This window comes from Apostichopus japonicus, chromosome 5, assembly GCF_037975245.1.
Source record: "Apostichopus japonicus isolate 1M-3 chromosome 5, ASM3797524v1, whole genome shotgun sequence".
NCBI lineage: Eukaryota > Metazoa > Echinodermata > Holothuroidea > Aspidochirotida > Stichopodidae > Apostichopus > Apostichopus japonicus.
In genome coordinates, this window is record NC_092565.1 from 15,897,252 (window position 1) to 15,915,232 (window position 17,981).

The following is a 17,981-nucleotide window of genomic DNA, read 5'->3' on the forward strand; positions in this document are numbered from 1 at the left end:
TGTTTCGATGCAACTTGCAAGGCCTCAGAAGTGCCATTTCCGGCAATCTGAGAGGCATCTTTTGCCAAAAAATTTCTACGCGCCAACCGATGGTAGCGCTCCGCTTAGATAGTGTCACAGGAACTTTCGGGCACAAAGTATCTGCCCCCCAAACTGAAATGGTCCCGTACGCCTATAATCAGTCGTTTGGTTTTACGTGCCCAGTTCTATCCTGGCTGATTTAGAAAGTATCATGTTCCTTGTAGGAAAACCGTGGTATACTCACCTGACAAATGATGATCACACAGTCTCGATGTAAAGGGACTGGGTTTGAGAGCGGATCAGTCGTTCGAATGTTTGGTTTTTCGTGCCCAGGTACTTTCCTGGGTGCCACTTTCTTAAAAATGAATTGTTCCTTCCCATGAGATTCGTGATACACATCTCACTATCATCACACAGCCATAGTCTCGGTGCCAAGGAGAGGGTAACAATACAAGAAAAAGACTGAATGACTCGAATCATGGGTGTAATATTTGTTGTTATGTTCAATTGTCTTGCTTCCTAATGCTGAATGACATATCGCGAGTGGATCAGCTAATAATAATAATAATAATACACAGTTCTTATAAAGCGCAAATACACACTTAAGTCTCAGTGCGCTGATTATTATTAACCCCTGGTCATTGGTAACTTGTCACACCCACACACCAAAGTGTGCACAATTCAATCAATCTCTCCTGGGGCACCACAGTGCACCACAACCACGTGTCCCCTGGGGGACTTCCCATAGGGTGCAGCCACAAACCGGCGCACGCAACTATATTTACAAGTTACCTCGCAGGTCCCCATTTATACACCTGGGTGAAGAGAGGCAATGGAGATAAAGCGCCTTGCCCAAGGACACAACGCAATGATCTGGCCAGGGCTCGAACCTGTAATCCTTAGATCACAAGTCCACTGCCTTAACCACTTGACCACAACGCCCCCCCCCCCCCAGCTAGGGAGCGATGTCTTCTAAAAGTATGGTATAGGGATGCAAATGCGGCTTTCAGGAAGACTATGAATTTACAAAATGCCCCTGAGCAAGTTTCTATGCTGCCAACGGAGGAACAAGTTCAAAGTATTAACCCTAAGATATTGACTTGGTATCAAAGTACCACATCCATACCCTATATATATATATATATATATATATATATATATATATATATACCCAAACTATGAAAGAAACAATTACTATACAAGCTAAAGAAGAATAAGTGACTAAATCTGCTGCTGCAGTTTATACAACTTGGGAAATAATTAATCCTGCAGCGCCTGACTATGACGATGTTTCATATACAATATGGTATACTCAACGACTTGGCGCACTGTATTAGCTATAGAGCGAGACTTTCTTTTTCACTTCGAACCCCAGTGAAGGCTTTTGCCGATCTTTTGCACCTCATGCTTGCATTAGGAGCCCTAACTATTAGATAATCAGCATAATATCTCAACCGATACAGTGGCGCGACGGCTGAAAGAGCAGATATAATGTTTTAGCTCAATATCGGATAAAATTCACTACATCAAAATTAAATTCAAACGTAAGATTGAGGGTATGTGGCGATTTTATATATTTTAAGGATTTATCATCTTTAGGCTGTTGTGAAAAGGAAAAGGTCAACGGTATTTCGACAGATCAGTCCGTTACTGAATACGAATCCATGGTCCTGTTTTGAAACCCTTCTATGATGGGCGGTATAGCAATTCCGGACGTAAGAAAGAGACCTTGTAATTGTTTTACATTAAAAACACTGCTCCATTGCAGAAGTGATAATTGTAACGACCCATGTAACCCGAACGGATAGTTAAAAAATGTAGTCCCAAGCCTTATTTTACTTAATTTAGTTTTATGCACGTGTAATCCTTACTAGATCGTGGTGGACTGGGCATAAATAATTGATATCGCCTCAGTGATCCCGGTGACGCTGGGACTTTGAACCGAGTGAAGCATTTTGGGCCCATGGTGAAACTATACTGCATCATTTCAGATCAAGAGGAAATTGGCGCCTCGGGTCTAGCAATATATCGGTTCCCGAGTCGGTAAATATTATGACAAACTTAACGATTATAAAATCATGCAGCCGATGCTTACATTCTTCATAACGGCCATAACGGCAATAAAGTAGGATTAATATTCGGCATAACCAGTATTTTCTAATAGGGTTGTGAATGAGTGGAACGGTTTGCCTTAGAAAGTTGTACTTGCAAGTAGTGTCAATGGGTTTAAGAATGCTTTGCACAAGCACTTTAAGCATTGTAATCGGGTCTGAGTGTTTGTGTCTTCAGTTTTTTTCTCTCTCCTATATAGGGTCCTTGATGGGGACAATTGAGTGTCCCCCTGATCCTTTTTTTTTCTACTAAACTAAACTATAACTAAACTAAATTTTGCTGTCCGAGTCATTGACTTTCACCAATTATCGCTGCTGTAGGCTGGTTTCAATGCACGCGTCAATTTTACCACCAAAAAGTGCAAGTTTATGCCATTTACGCCAGTTTATGCCAGATCTTTCTGTGAGTGGTTAATGGTACACATTTGGGACCGGGACCTAGCGTGCATGCGACTCCTTATCTTACGGTTATCTTTCACCGCATACTTTAACCAGGGACTTGCTATCTTAATGGCAACTTCCTGCTTTAACAACGCTATAGCTTGCGCTCAGTAAAGCAATTTAACTTTGACTTCTGTATGGCGATTTGTTTTTGCTGCGCTTTTTGGCACCCATTTGCTTATCATAACCATTTTGGAACGGGGTTGGCTTTCCCCAGTCTAGCGTTTTTCTCAATTCCATAATGGTAACTGTAGTTTGAAGTTACAAATTTGTTCGCGCTAAACCAAACCAGAGGAAAACATGGCGAATATAATAGAACAGGTGCCCAGGTTTTATTCTCAACAATTAACAAAACTCTTCTGGGATACTTTTCTTGAAGCATTTCATATATGTCTTTTGAAACTTATCGTAGTCACCTGAAGTTACGAATAACATATATTTAGAGCGATGTTTACTACAGAACCATGTTTTAGGCTAATCTCAATTCACCTTAATATGTTAGGCTCTTAGAAACATGTCCTAGTGTTACATGTAAACATGTACCGAAGTCTAGACTTCACTTGGCTTCACCTAACTTGTGTAGGCCTACAGCACAGATCACATGTAGCAAAATAAGAGTAAAACGAAAGATTTGCTCAAAAATTGTCGAGATTATTTACTAACTATTGTACCTTTTATGTTTTTGTTAGGGCTGGTTTGATTGATCTTGTTCACATCAAAGAATTATAGAGTGTTCTTCATTCATTATTAATTGGAATGAATGAGATGAATTCTCAGTATAGTCTTTGGATTTAGCCTCAGCCTAGACTTAATCCTAAGCTAGCCTTGGATGCCTTGAATATTATGGTGGTATACATTAACTTCACATGTCCCCTAACTTTGTATAAGTACTGTCTCGTACAAGGCTATGTTAGCCTAGCTGTCAAATTATAGCCACTTTTTCAATCACAATTTTAATCTGCAAAGCATTAATGAAATGGCTTAATTGCCACAGTGAAGCAAGGATATATTAATTTTGTATTTGAGACACTTAACTAGATTATTCCGCCCAATTTGTGAAATTATACAGTAAACTTCCAATGCATGTGCAAAGTTAGGGAAATTTTTTCCTGCTCTGAGCATTTTGCTTCCCAACCTTTACATGTGTAACTCAAGATTTCTATTTCTGGCAGAATCTGGTCAAACCATCCATGAAGTAGCATAGCTAAAGGATAGAACTAAACCACTGAGCAACATGAGGGATATTTTTATCACTGCGATACTTGAAAAGAACAATAAAAGAAACTGTCGCAAATTTAACATATACCATCATACTAGATCGGGGGGGGGGGGGGATAGGCTGGCCCAACTTAGAATGAATTTCCATGCTTTGTGAGTTAAATAGGAGGAATAGCTCTTCAACCTTTAGCCCCTGCCTAATACTAGTACCAGGGGTGGCGATTTGTTTCAAATATGGGGGGGGGACATTTGCTTGGGTGCAGGCGAATTACTATCAAAGCAGAGCGCCACCATTGGTTGGCGCGCAGCGTACAAGAAAATTTCTGGTTTTGATAGCCCCCCAGATCACCGGAAATGGCACTTCTCGGACTTGAAAATGACCAACCAGATGTTTACTTTTGCCTGAGAACCAAGTTTTTCCCAATAGTTTTTTTTCATTCATAACCTTTTTCAAGATTGTCATCAGTCACACTTCATGTTCGACCTCATCGCATCTCCTGTGGATCATTGCTTTTGTAGGTTATTCTACGTAACGCCCCACAATACCCGTCAGCCCCACTTTTCAAGGTTTTAAGCCCATTATTTGTTCAGAATTTGAATAATAAATTCACTTCAAATCATACCCATAATGTTGCACAAAATTTCATCTATGGACAACCAATATTGAAAAACCACCTTCAATCCCTAACAGACCGGTCAAAATTGCACGAATAGAGGGAAATATGATGCAGGATGTTGGTCAAGGAATTTTCGAAAATTCAGACACAGTTAATTTCTTGGTGTACATATATTAAAACCTCTTATAACGGCTACTATAAAATTATAACCTCCTCCCCTTGGCTACGCGCCTGCGGTTAGAAATCTTGTAGGAAACAGGTCAAATGGAAACCCTGTGAACCCATATCGATGTGGATCATATATGTGATTGTACGTACTTACACTCATACACAAGAGATGTACAGACAATATGATAATAATCATGAGTGACAACATGCTATACGGTCAGTGGTCACAAAAACGACCACGAAGAGTCATTTACCTCATGCAGCATGTGTTGGATGAAGTTTTAGCCACCGCAAAATATGATTTGGATAAATAATCTCACGCATTATTTTCTATTTATAGCCACACAAAAAAATCATGCCACCAAATATTGGTGGGGGGGACACTAGTTACTATTAGATATACCGTATATCCCCCACCTAAAATATTGGGGGGACATATATATACATATATATATATATATAATATATATATACAGGGTTATAGCCAAGCCGGCCGGCGGCGGCCGGTGGTAACCGCCACTCACGCCTGCCGGCCGGCATTGGAAGTGAATAAACAGTCCACCGGCCGGCACAAAAAAATAGTAAAATGCTTGTGAAATACAACAAAAGTAACAAATTTATCTTTCCCTTGCCGTAAAACATGATAATAGCGTCACCTTTTTCTGTTATTTACCAAAATACCCTTGACCCCACTGGGGCGTTGCCCTGGACCCCACCAGGGGCCCTTAAGCGGGCCCCTGGACCCCTGGCCGTGAGATGCAAGAGCTTCGCTCGCTACGCTTCGCAAATTTATTTAACCAGCACTCACAATCTCCTAGCTATAACCCTGTATATATATATATATATATATTTTCCTTATTCATCGGCAAACCAAATTTCATTACGGATGCGGTCCGTCTAGGTATTCATTTCGAAAAAAGTAAAACCTATACTTTCGGCTGTAGTAACAAATTGTGACACGGTTAGACAGGCGCCATGCGAGAGATTTGCCAGGTAGGGGCGAAGCTTGTAGGCAAACTATCTAAGCGTAGCGCCACCATAGGTTGGCGCGAAGCGCAAAAGAAAATTTTGGCCGAAAATGCCTCCCAGATCGCTGGAAATGGCACTTCCCAGGCCTTGTAAGTTGCATCTAAGCATTTTCTATTTTGAAATTATTAACGATATCATGAAAAAACTACAAAAAATATGCTAAAAAAAAACTATGCCACCAAATATTGGGGGGGATATTAGATACTATATCCCCCCACCTAAAATATTAGGGGGGACATGTACCCCCCATGATCGCCGCCCATGACTAGTACACAGCGCATCATCGGTGTCATGATCCAACAACCATAATGCTATGACTGAGAGCCCACTAGTAAGAGGCATGTCGTCAAGAGCAACTGTGGACAAAGACACAATTGATAAGTGGGGTTGCCTTCTTTATGTCAAAGCTTTGTCATTTCATTTCACGTTCATCTACTACCCAGCTTTCCCACTTTTTCATTCACTTTAGGACCTGGTACAGTTAGAAAGACTTTGTAAGCAGCTCTACGAGAGTCCTGACAGTGCACAGAGAGCACTAGCCGAAAAAGCACTGGTTGAGTTTACCAATGCTGCAGATCTCAACAAATGCCAGATGCTCTTAGAAAGAGCTGATGTAAGTCCACACTTTGCAATGTACTTATCTCCTTGATATACTCATGCATTCATTTGAATGTACCAAAATGTGCACAATAACCACAACTTCACTGAATACTGGAGAATACTGAATATGTAATGCTCCGGCTTTCAGAGCTCTGCTCTCATGGAAGTGAAAAGTGACAACATTCTGAAAATATCAGTCTACTTTTTAATTTTAAATGCGTATGCTCTCAAATTTGTGGAAAGTATTGTTTACTGTGTAGCGCCCTTAGCTACTCACTGGTAATTGAGAGTACAGGTTTCAGCAGGTTATGAACATCTTTGTTTTTTCTTTTCTATACACATGTAAATGCCACAAACTAAAAGTACTTACTTGTCTTCAGTTTGTCTGTGTTGAAGTGTTATTTGCATATAAAGAGAAATACAACGCATTGCATGAAAAGAAGTTGTAAGTCCACCTTCAGTGCTGAAAGATCTTCAAAGTTCAAACTAATGCATGCATAGATTTTGGTAAGAAGATGGTTTAATTGTTATGCTTAAGTAAGTTACTGTGGCAGAAGGTTTATTGAGAAGCTAGAATTAACTATATGTCGTTTCAAATTTTTCCCTTCATTTCAGTCACCATATGCTCAAGTATTGGCTGCCTCTACTCTTACAAAACTGGTCTCTCGGACAACAACTGTACTGCCACTGGAACAGAGAATAGACATCAGTAAGTGCTAAGTTGTTTCATGATTCGGATAACTCTGTTGAACATCTTTTGCCATACCCAGAAGTGAGATTTAGTGGATTGATATCGCTGCCTAACTTGGTATAGATCCTTTCATGAATTCTACTGCACATGTGTGGCAGAAGCTGAGATACCATCTCGTATCATCCTGTATAAGGGATCGACTAACTAAAACTGCCTTCTAAGTTACAAAGATATGGATAGAAATTTAAAAATGGGGTCAAGTTTCACCTTTAATGGTATGTTTGGAGTCATTCCCTAGTGTAAGCAGTTTAGAGTCGTTGAGATTGATGGATCCAAGATATATTTTGATTCAAAGCATCTTGTGGCTGGTATCAATGCTTGCTGTGTTAACTGTGCACAGTTAATTTGCTTTGATTTCATCATTATCACAATTCACTATGAGAGGGCTTATTGTTGTCATTATTCTGAACATCGTTGCTGTACAGATGTGGACTTGGCTGGAAGGCTGGGATGTGTTGCAACCCTTTGAGGAAAAGTTATAGATAGTGCCTCATCAATGCCCCCTGACCCCACACCCACCCACACCCACCATCCCCCCGACACACTCATAGTCCCAATGGAATGTGTGGCTTCCTGATTTACATCAACAGATGTTATCAGGGTCCCTCAAACAAGACAAGTTATGACTGAAAGAGAGAGTGTCAGATAATTCCAAATATATTCTTCTTCTTCAGTTTGAGTGTTATACTTTTCAGACAGGTTTTAATAAGAAAATCAGTAACAGAAAGGTGACTGGGAAGTTGTAATTGTTTTTTTACAAGAGCCAACAATATAAGAAGGATACTGAACCAGTGTTGTTATTAAGATAGGCCAAGTGTTCAACAAACTGAGATGTCCAAACCTTAGTTGATGTCATTTAACCATTTAAAGTTCTTTCCTTGTGGTGCCAGTCTGGTCAGAAGCTGTTTTACTGTGCATATTCATTCCAAGTCAGGTTTCTGTTCTTGAATTTGGTCATACATGTATGAATACCCGCATTGTTGATTCTTGATGGGTTGTTCGTAAGACACTGAGCCGAGGTGTGGTCCATTTTTACACGGTATGCGGGACCTTTATTCCTTAAACTCCCTAGTTTGATTTGCGATCTAGCCAAATCTTGCTGAAAGAGGATTCCAAAAGCAGTCAATTTTCAGGTCAGGAAAATGTTGCATGAATTAGAAATTTTGGGTAGAAGATACAGGAGAAGGAAATTAAAAATGTGGTGTAATTGTTTACATTTCTATTATTTTATTTACAGGAAATTATGTTCTCAACTATCTTGGAACAAGGCTCAAGTTGCCAGCATTTGTTACACAAGCACTAATTCAGGTAAGTCATTAATAATTATTCCTCTTGTGTGTGTGTGTGTTTGTGCGTGCGTGCGTGTGTATTTGTAAACTTGTACACTTATCGAACAACCTCCATCGCAAGAGGAAATTTAATCATGATGTCAAGAATGAATCATATTATAATTTGTGAGTCAAAATCATTGTAAAATTACACAGCGTTTAGTCATCTACTGGAGCCGAGTAGACATCACCCAACGCAGCTCAGAATGACAAAAATAATCCTCCTAATCGAAAATGATTCCCTGACAAATTGAGTAATATAACAGAGTAACATCTTGATACGCTTACTACATTTGCTTGGCATTAAATTTAGCTTAGTTTGGCATACCCCGTGAAATTTGTGAACAGCCTCCGCACATGAAAACTTCCAGTATATAATGCATGTGTAAATAGCAAACCATTTTACACAGTTAATTCCCATTGAGATTGGTCATTGACAAAGTTTACACCTTAAAAGGGTTGTCTGGTGGCCCAAAGAAGTTACCTTAAAAAATAGTAAATAATTTTCCAAACATGTTGTCAAAGTATGAGAAAGCTAATGTTGCGTTTGACAGAGAAACGATTTTTTAATCGTTAAGGATAGACATTTCAAATATGATTTGAACAGTACAATACGTGACGTCAGCTCTGCCATAGCAGATTGCGTCATAACCCACCCTCCGCACAGTACCTATACGGTAATCACAACAAAAACAGCGTTTGTATACAGATAAATTTCTTCCTTAATTTCCGGTGAAATTTCTTAAAAATTAGATGTTTTCAAAAACTCCTTAAGCCGCCATGTACTTGAGCGGTGGTTCCGTGGTCTTTGTGTAACACAAGGTAAATTTTAACAGCAGACTCTGAGTTGTTCAGGCTATACATCGCGCTATCCAGCTCCAACGCGAAAAATGTTCGCATGTAGGCTGTACTCAAACGTTGACAATCGGACAGTTCTGCGAAGCCTAAGCTTCTCAGTGCTATATTCTGCTCTGACAACGATTCGATCAATTTCTTTAATAATTTCTGGTGAAATTTCTTATAAATTAGATATGATTTAAAAAACTCCTTAAGCCGCAATATATGTAGTAGATCGGTGGTTTCGTGTTCTTTGTGTAACACAAGATAAGTTTTAACAGCAGGCTCTTCGTTGTTTATACATCGCGGTATCCAGCTCCAGCGCGAAGAATGTTCGCGTGTATAGGCTACTATAACGTTTACAATCGGACAGTTCTGCGATGGCATCGATCCCGCCAAGTTTCATCTTTCGGTTTAACGAATACTTTACAAGTTTCCTTTTACTGTTAATTTGATCCGTGAATTTTATTTCAGCGATTTCGAAGAACAGTTAATGAACTGTGGTTTGAGTGTGAGTGTACTATGTGTAACGCTATACAAGTACACCAACTGAGCATCGTAGTATATACGTTCGCGAGTATGTACGTTATATATATATGAGGCAATTCAATGTGCTTACACGTGAGTTAATTTGCTGCGGAATTGGGAGTGCTAACTTCAAGTCGCCTGTTTTGCCTATCTGCAAGCACTACGTCAATCACCATATTGAAGCGTTCGAACAAACGGTACTTTTGGTGAGAAACTGGTGAATTTGAAAACCAGATTTCTACAAGAAGAAAACGTCGAATGGGGACAATTTTTACATGGTTAGAAAGAGAAAAATAATAACTACAAGGACAATGTATCAAAATCTTCCACCAGACAATTCCTTTAAAACTTGCTGCAAGTTTGCCAAGGTACTGCTTTTACTATACTATGACATGTTTGTAACAATAGCCTTGCTTATATTGGGGCTTGGCTAGCCCATGAGTCACTCACCTAATTGTTGAGCATAGTTCATTTCTATGTGCCAAAGCTAAAATTCTACTCGCCAATGGCGAGTTGACGACCGCTATTGTCGAGGCCTGCTGCCTACCCAATTATAAGTTTTCTTTACTAAGAGGGTCTGTCTTTGCTTTCCCTAGTAACAGCTGCAGAGATTCTTCACGAGGGTTGTTTGTGAGGGCTGCAATCTTTTGTGCAATGTAAATGTTGGGGACACACAGGTGGCCTTCTCAATAAATTTCCTTTGAAGTAAAGATTTCTTTGATGGGGTGTCTCCATTTCTCTCATGTTTAAGGCAGTATAATATCATTTCATGTATAATGTATATGTTTGTTATTGTATATGTATATACAGTATATATATAGTTTGTATGTTTGTCCTTGTATAAACATGTTTATATATGGATGTGTATGTATGTGTGTTTGTGTATATGTATGTTTCAGTCTCATGTGAGATGGGATACACAGATATCAGATGTTTACCGTGATATGACTTTCATTTTGTCACATCTCACTTGTCAGCTACTTACCAGATTAACAAAGCTCGGTTGGAACGACAACAAAAAAGATGACATGGTCTTCAGGAATGTTGTTGAAGATGTCTCCAAATTTTTGCAGGTAAGTAGACAGGACAGAAATTTATCAAATTGGAAGGGTTTTGGGTGAAAAAGTTACAACACTCCTCATTAATTCCAATTAATTCTGGGTCAAGTTTTTAATACTCATGGACTCTTTTGTAATATATTTTCCCTGTGGTATTGTATGCATTGAAATTATCTATGTTATTGTGACAAATGAAACAACTAATTAGATATTTCCCTTTTTATTGACAATGGACAAAACTTGCTACACTTGTTATCATAATCTATCTGACCTTCAATCTGTGATGTTATTTCTAATTTTTGGATCTGAAATACTATGATACCCAACTTATGTGTTCCCATCCCAAATGTAAAACCTTTTGATCCCTAATCTCTGATTCCAATACTTGATCCAACATCTGATCTCTAACCCCCACTGTCTTATCTGCAATGTCTGATCCCTAATCTCCATTCAACAATTTACCTTCAATCTCTGATGATCTGATCCCCATTCTCTGATCTTCAATCCATAAGCTCTGGTCTAATACTTTATGATCTTCAGTGTCTGATCTCTTAATCTCCTTGATAGGGCTCTGTCGAACATTTCATCATTGGTGTACAGCTGATGTCACAATTGGTTGCAGAGATGAACCAGGTAAGAGGTTGAGAGCAGGGTGGCCAATTGGCTAAGGCGTCGGACTGGTGATCCAAGGATTGCTGGTTCGATTCCTGCCTTGTTTATTACGTTGTGTCCTTGGGCAAGATGCTTTATCTCACTTGCCTCTCTCCACCCAGGGGTTTAATGGGTACCCGTGAAGTAACTTGTAATTGGGTGCAGTATATAACTGCTGCCGACTGGAGGAATTGTCTCTGGGACAGGTTATCATTGACCAGGGGTAATATAAAATCTGTAAAGCACTTTGAGACTTATCGCTGGTATAAAGCGCTATATAAAAATCAAATATTATATTATTTTTTGATTTCTTGGCGGTAGCCGAAGTAATCTATGCGGTCATGACTGCGTGTGTATGGGTGTGTGCGTGTGTGTGTGTGTGTGTGACGCCAAGCTTGAAATTAGGGTTTTCTCAGCAATCCCAAGGTAGATTGATCTCATTCTTGGTACATAGGTTACCCATCATGAGTAGACGATCCCTATTTATTTTGGTGCTAATATCATGAATATTAATGAGTGGGCGGGGCTTAGAGTGATTTTCAACAAATGTCAATATCTTCGCAACCGTAAGTTCAATATTCATGGAACTTGGTTTGGTGGTACAAGAGGAAAGTCCTCTATATGAATATGGTGACAGTTTGTCCAATCTCATTATTATTCATGAGGGGCGGGGCTAAGTGTTGTTTTTCGCAAAAAAGCTTGAAATTAGGTTTTCTCAGCAATCCCAAGGTGGATTGATCTCATTCTTGGTACATAGGTTACCCATCATGAGTAGACGATCCCTATTTATTTTGGTGCTAATATCATGAATATTAATGAGTGGGCGGGGCTTAGAGTGATTTTCAACAAATGTTAATATCTTCGCAACCGTATGTTCAATTTTCATGGAACTTAGTTTGGTGGTACTAGAGGAAAGTCCTCTATATTAATATGGTAACAATTTGTCCAATCTCATTATTATTCATGAGGGGCGGGGCTAAGTTGTTTTTCGCAAAAAAGCTTGAAATTAGGTTTTCTCAGCAATCCCAAGGTGGATTGATCTCATTTTTGGTACATAGGTTACCCATCATGAGTAGACGATCCCTATTTTTTTGGTGCTAATATCATGAATATTAATGAGTGGGCGGGGCTTAGAGTGATTTTCAACAAATCTTCAGTATGACCCGGCCAGGAGTCGAACCCCTAACCTTCCAGCTGCAAGTCGGAATTCTACCCCAATACTATTAATAAGGGGGGCATGAATATTAATGAGTGGTAGAGCTTAAAGCAAATTCTTTAAAATATCAATTTGTTCATCAAACTTGAGCTGATAGCAAGGAACAACATTTGTGTTGATGCTACATTAATATTCATAAAAGGTCGGAACCAAGTGTACACAATGAACCTACAGTAATATTTAGATGCCAAGGAATCTCAAAACCTCTTGGTTTTCTTGTTATGATTGTTGTAAAGGTGTCCATTTGTCGCAGAGAGAAGGGAATAATTTATCCTGTATGGCATCACAAAATGCTTAACAATACAGGCAAACTGCTATATGGAGTGCAAAGTGGTAAAGCATCTTTTGTACACAGTAACCGTAGCATTGCATATGAATCAATAAAGTTCAAACATTCAAAACTGCTACAAAAATTTGAACACTAAAAGAATTCTATGTATTGAAAGACAAGGGAAAGAGATGTCTTACTACATCTGTTAGTGGATAGCCTAGCTTTCTTTGCATATTAAGAAACCAGGTTGCAGGTTTCATTGTCAATGAACAAAACCACCAGCTAATGGCAGCACTTTAAATGTTGATACTGAGTGTTACATTATGACAGAACATTTTAGGAAATAGAAAACTATTGAGAATAAGAAAACACTGGAGTCTCCTTTTGTCAAGCTTCTTCAAACGTCAGATGGCAGAAGTGTATATTTGCGTTCTCTACTCAAATCAGATGGTTTACTTCCGTTACTCTCTAATAGATTATTCCTTTTTAAACAAGGAAAGTCTTGCGTCGTTTGTACTCTGGATATTAAGTTTACAGAGAATTCCTCAAGCTGTGAATTCAACTAATGGTTGAAACATTTCATGGACAAACTCAAATTTGCATCTGAGGACATGGGCTGTTTTGTGTTTTGGTAACTGACTGTCATTCTCTTTCAGCCTGATAACATACGACCTTTGACCAGACACAGGAAGATAGCGTCATCTTTTCGTGACACTGTTCTCTTTGACATATTTACCATGGCATGTAACTTGCTGAAACAGGTATGACATCGTCTTGAGTACCCACTCTTACACCATGGATGGGTAAACTTAAGTCTCCATAAAAATAAAAAAAACACTCTTGCAGTCAAGCAACAATGTTTATCATTTAGTAGCTGTGTTAGCTTTCCATTTTTCTCATTTTTCTCATTTTTGCATTTGCTTCTTCTTGTTATAAATATGCCATTATGATTATATATGTATCCCGTTCTCAATACTGATATGTTTGGAATTTGAAACCCTGTGTCCTAGTGTCTGTTCTACAAGCATAACATTGTATAAGTTTGGACAGCTGTAGGTATTTACAAACAAAAAGGTAAAATATATATGTATATGTGACCTCCATAATTCACTGTTTCATCTGAAACTATACATTCGGTAAATGAATGGCTTTGTTTGGTTCCATTGCAGGCTTCTGAAGAAGGTGTCGATTATAACGATGAACAAAAAGTGAGTAACCAACATTTACCCACGACCTGCCATTGCATAATAAAAATAACCATTATGTAACATTCTACCCATCAACTTTCTTTAGACTCCTCCAGACTTTCCCTCTGCCTCTGCCCCTTCAACCCTACACATAGTCGATTTTCAGGGTAACACTCTACCCACTTTAACTTTCGTCAGACTCCAGTCTTGCTGTAATCTGTAGGTTGGTAGTAAACTTACAAACAGGTTTCTATGGAGGACTGCATACTCATCATCCCTGTGTGTCAGATGCTTTGTCCTTCAGCCTATGAAGAAGATCCTGCTAGGATCGAAACGTCAGGCCCACTTACTTTTACACATTCTCTTACACATTCTTAGTGGATAAGCAGTTTACTAATAGTTTATGTTTTATTTTTATTTATTAAGAAATAACACAAAATGCTTTCTTGACTTCATTTTTCCAGCATTCTGTCATGAATCAGCTTCTGCAGCTGACTAGGAACTGTTTGACCTTTGACTTCATCGGAACAATCACAGACGAATCTTCTGATGACCTTTGCACCGTTCAGATCCCCACCGCTTGGCGATCAGGTAAAACATCCTTTATTTAGTCTGTGCGTTTTAAGAAAGAACCTCTCGTAACTATAGTTACCAACCAAATTTAACCACTGTATACCGTCCATATTTGTACATTTGTACATTGCCATGACAATGTATCTAACTGTCTGTCAGCCCGAAGAGAAAGGTTGTTGCTAGCAGCCTCTTCGATAGATACTAACCCAAGTTATCCAATTGGTTGCCTACTTTGGGTGCTTCATTAATGTTAGTACAAAGCATGGGGAAAAGGTCATTTGTGCTCAAGGCAGATCTTAACATGAAATGCTTTAAAATGCTTCTCTCGCTAGAGTTTTAATCTGATCTGGATGAAAAGTGATGCCAGTGGTCAGTTGTTAAAGTCAGCTGGTAACCCTAGAGTTTTACAATGATAAGAGGTCATTTTAAGGTCAATGACCCAAATTGTGGAATAGTTTACAAACAGATCTTCTTAGTACGGCTAGAATCTAAACTTTGACGATAGCCAGTAACAGTTACTAGTCAGTAGTAGGGTTAAGCAAAGTGCACAGGAATAAGAGGTCACAGGTCACATGAAGTTATTAGTACCCCCCGAAAGAAGAAATGTTTCAAACCTGCATATCTCATAAAGGTATGTTCAGATTGTCAGTGACGCAGGTACAGTACAGGGGAAGAAATGCTCATTTGGAGGTCATCTGGAGCCTGTTACAGTGAAAACACTAAATTGGTTGAAGAACATGGCTATTTCTCTTAGACAGTGTTTGTACCCTCTCTGTAATAAACCTGGTTATCATCTTTTGTTTAAGTTCCAGAGGGATTTTAACCATTTGCCCATCAATAAGTCATCAGTGTGATTTGTGGCTATGACGTCACTCATGTGACGTCACTCATTTGGACACTTTATTATGTCTGAAGCAAGTGTTAAGGGGAATTTTCTCAAAAGATCCAACTCAATCGATGTTCAGTTGGACCTTATACCAAACTGTAGATGAATTCCTGCTAGTCACAAAAATTGGAGTGGAATAATTTCCTTTCATATAAGTACAAGTCACTTTGCTATAGTCGTTTGAGGTACATAGTCACCTACAGTACGTTGTCTTTCTCAATGCAGACAGTTCCAGGTGTTCTATACAACAACTTGATGCACCCTTAAATATCATGCACAGATGTCAGTTTGCATAGAGATTTGTGCATAATCAACCAAATTCATCCTACTCTCAAAGTCAGAAATGGTCAGCTGTGAACAAATCTTGTGTGCAATGAAACTGTTGAATTTTGTTTTGCCTCCGGTTCATTTAATCGTCTGTATTTTTTTCCCTTTTTGCCACCAGCATTTCTCGATTCTAGTACAATACACCTGTTTTTCGGCCTTTACAAAGCCTTGCCTCATTCCCTTTCTGCATTGGTGAGTCTTCTCTCTCTGTATTGCCTTATATTGCTATTCACAGACAGGACAGATAATGCTGATGTTTTAACATATTGCACCCGGAAATAAAGGAACTTGTTTTGAAAGGATTTTTATGTTGTTGCTAATGACAACGGAGGGATTGTTTAAACAGTAGAAATTTCTGTATAATCTGAGATACAAATCCTGGTGAGTAAATGCTCGAAGACAAAGGAATTTTTTCAGCATTTCATTTGTGGGTTCTTCCTAACACTGAAAGTAATGTATTCTGTTATATACATTCTTATTAAAACATTGTAGATGTTTCAGTTGGTATTGTGTTTCTACTTGAGTATTAACCCATTCCTACCTGCTGGTCTCACCCATAAATTGTTCTTTTTTTAAAGGCCTTGACGTGTTTAGTACAAATCGCCTCAGTTCGGAGGTCATTGTTCAACAATGCAGAGAGAGCCAAATTCTTATCAGAGCTGGTGACTGGTGTCCGTACAATTCTTGAGAGTCCGCAGGTGAGCTAAAATAGCTTTCTCTCATATCTTAATGCCCTTAGTTACCAGTATAAATCACATGGCCAAAAAACGAAGAAGCAAGTCAAATAATGGAAAAAGAGTGGTAGAGAGAAAAGCAGGAAGAATTGAAGACCGGCAAATTAAAATTAACTCTTTTGACGAAAAGATGGACGCAAATTTTTTTGTAAACACAGCGCTGGGTTTGTAATATTTTGAAGCATGGCTCAACACATTGTACATTGGTATGTGTATGGATGTGTATGGATAAATATTGAAGATGCTACATTGGTATGTGTATGGATAAATATTGAAGATGATACATGTTTCTATTAGCTCTTAGCTACTTATAGGGCTACACTGTACCATGGCCAATGTATATCAATCTGTTTTTGGGCTTAATCACTTGATAAACTTACCTTTCTTCTTATTCCTCTTCCTCTTTTACAGAGTTTGTCTGATCCAAGTAACTATCACGAATTTTGTCGTCTGTTAGCCCGACTGAAGTCAAATTACCAGCTCGGAGAATTAGTCAAAGTAGACAATTACACGGAAGTTATCAGACTCATCGCAAAGTTTACAGTGTCTAGCTTACAAGTGAGGAGGACATTTTTCTAACCCATTTCTTTACTTCATGAAACTTTTTCTTTTATATGATCTAATATGAAAGTTAAAGCACATTTTAGCTTTCCAAATTTGTCTTTACCATCTCAGAAGCCTTAAAATCATATTGTTATGCCTTGTAAATGAATATTCATGTCTTGTGCAGAGCCCCTCCCAACAGTATGGATAAAGTGATGTCAGAACAGCTAGATTTGTATGATTTTTGTGTGAATTTGTTTACCTCTTTATGGCTTGCTAATGGATATTCATGTCTTGTGCAGAGCCCCCCTCTCCCCGAACAGTATTGATTATATATGGATAAAGTGATGTCATAACAGCTAGATTTGTATTATTTTTGTGTGAGTTTGTTTTCTCTTACGCCTTGTTAATGAATAGTCATGTCTTGTGCAGAACCCGCCCCCCTCCCCGAACATTATTGAGAACATTATATGGATAAAGTGATGTTATAACAGTTAGATTTGCAATATGTTTGTGTGAGTCTGGTTTTGTCTTTATGCCTTGTTAATGAATATTCATGTCCTCTCCTGCAGGCACCAGTCTGGCAGTTTGCTCCCAACAGTATTCATTACCTACTGACTCTCTGGCAGCGTATGGTAGCCTCCGTACCCTACGTCAAAGCGACAGAGCCTCACATGTTAGAGGTTTACACACCGGAGGTTACCAAGGCTTACATAACATCTAGATTAGATTCGGTGGTAACAGTCCTCAGGGAGGGGCAAGAAGATCCTTTGGATGACACAGCAATAGTTTTACAGCAATTAGACCAGGTAAGTTTAATATCAGCTTGCAGTGATGAAACAGATGGTAGTGTTTTTTTCAGTGAATGTTTTATGGAGTTGCAGTG

The 17,981-nt window shown here is 38.8% G+C and overlaps 1 protein-coding gene across 1 annotated transcript in view; it reads left to right on the forward strand.

Annotated features, from left to right (window-relative positions):
• The first annotated feature begins 2,742 nt into the window (after window positions 1-2,742).
• Window positions 2,743-17,981, forward strand: part of LOC139967834 (exportin-7-like) — a 35,449-nt gene continuing 20,210 nt past the window's right edge. The window contains exons 1-13 of the mRNA XM_071971956.1: window positions 2,743-2,894; window positions 6,075-6,218; window positions 6,821-6,914; window positions 8,194-8,264; window positions 10,627-10,722; window positions 11,275-11,340; window positions 13,502-13,606; window positions 14,015-14,053; window positions 14,497-14,623; window positions 15,937-16,010; window positions 16,397-16,516; window positions 16,964-17,110; window positions 17,668-17,904. Of these exons, the coding sequence (XP_071828057.1) occupies window positions 2,874-2,894; window positions 6,075-6,218; window positions 6,821-6,914; window positions 8,194-8,264; window positions 10,627-10,722; window positions 11,275-11,340; window positions 13,502-13,606; window positions 14,015-14,053; window positions 14,497-14,623; window positions 15,937-16,010; window positions 16,397-16,516; window positions 16,964-17,110; window positions 17,668-17,904 (1,341 nt within the window). The 5' untranslated portion in view covers window positions 2,743-2,873. The remainder of the gene's footprint in view (window positions 2,895-6,074; window positions 6,219-6,820; window positions 6,915-8,193; window positions 8,265-10,626; window positions 10,723-11,274; window positions 11,341-13,501; window positions 13,607-14,014; window positions 14,054-14,496; window positions 14,624-15,936; window positions 16,011-16,396; window positions 16,517-16,963; window positions 17,111-17,667; window positions 17,905-17,981) is intronic.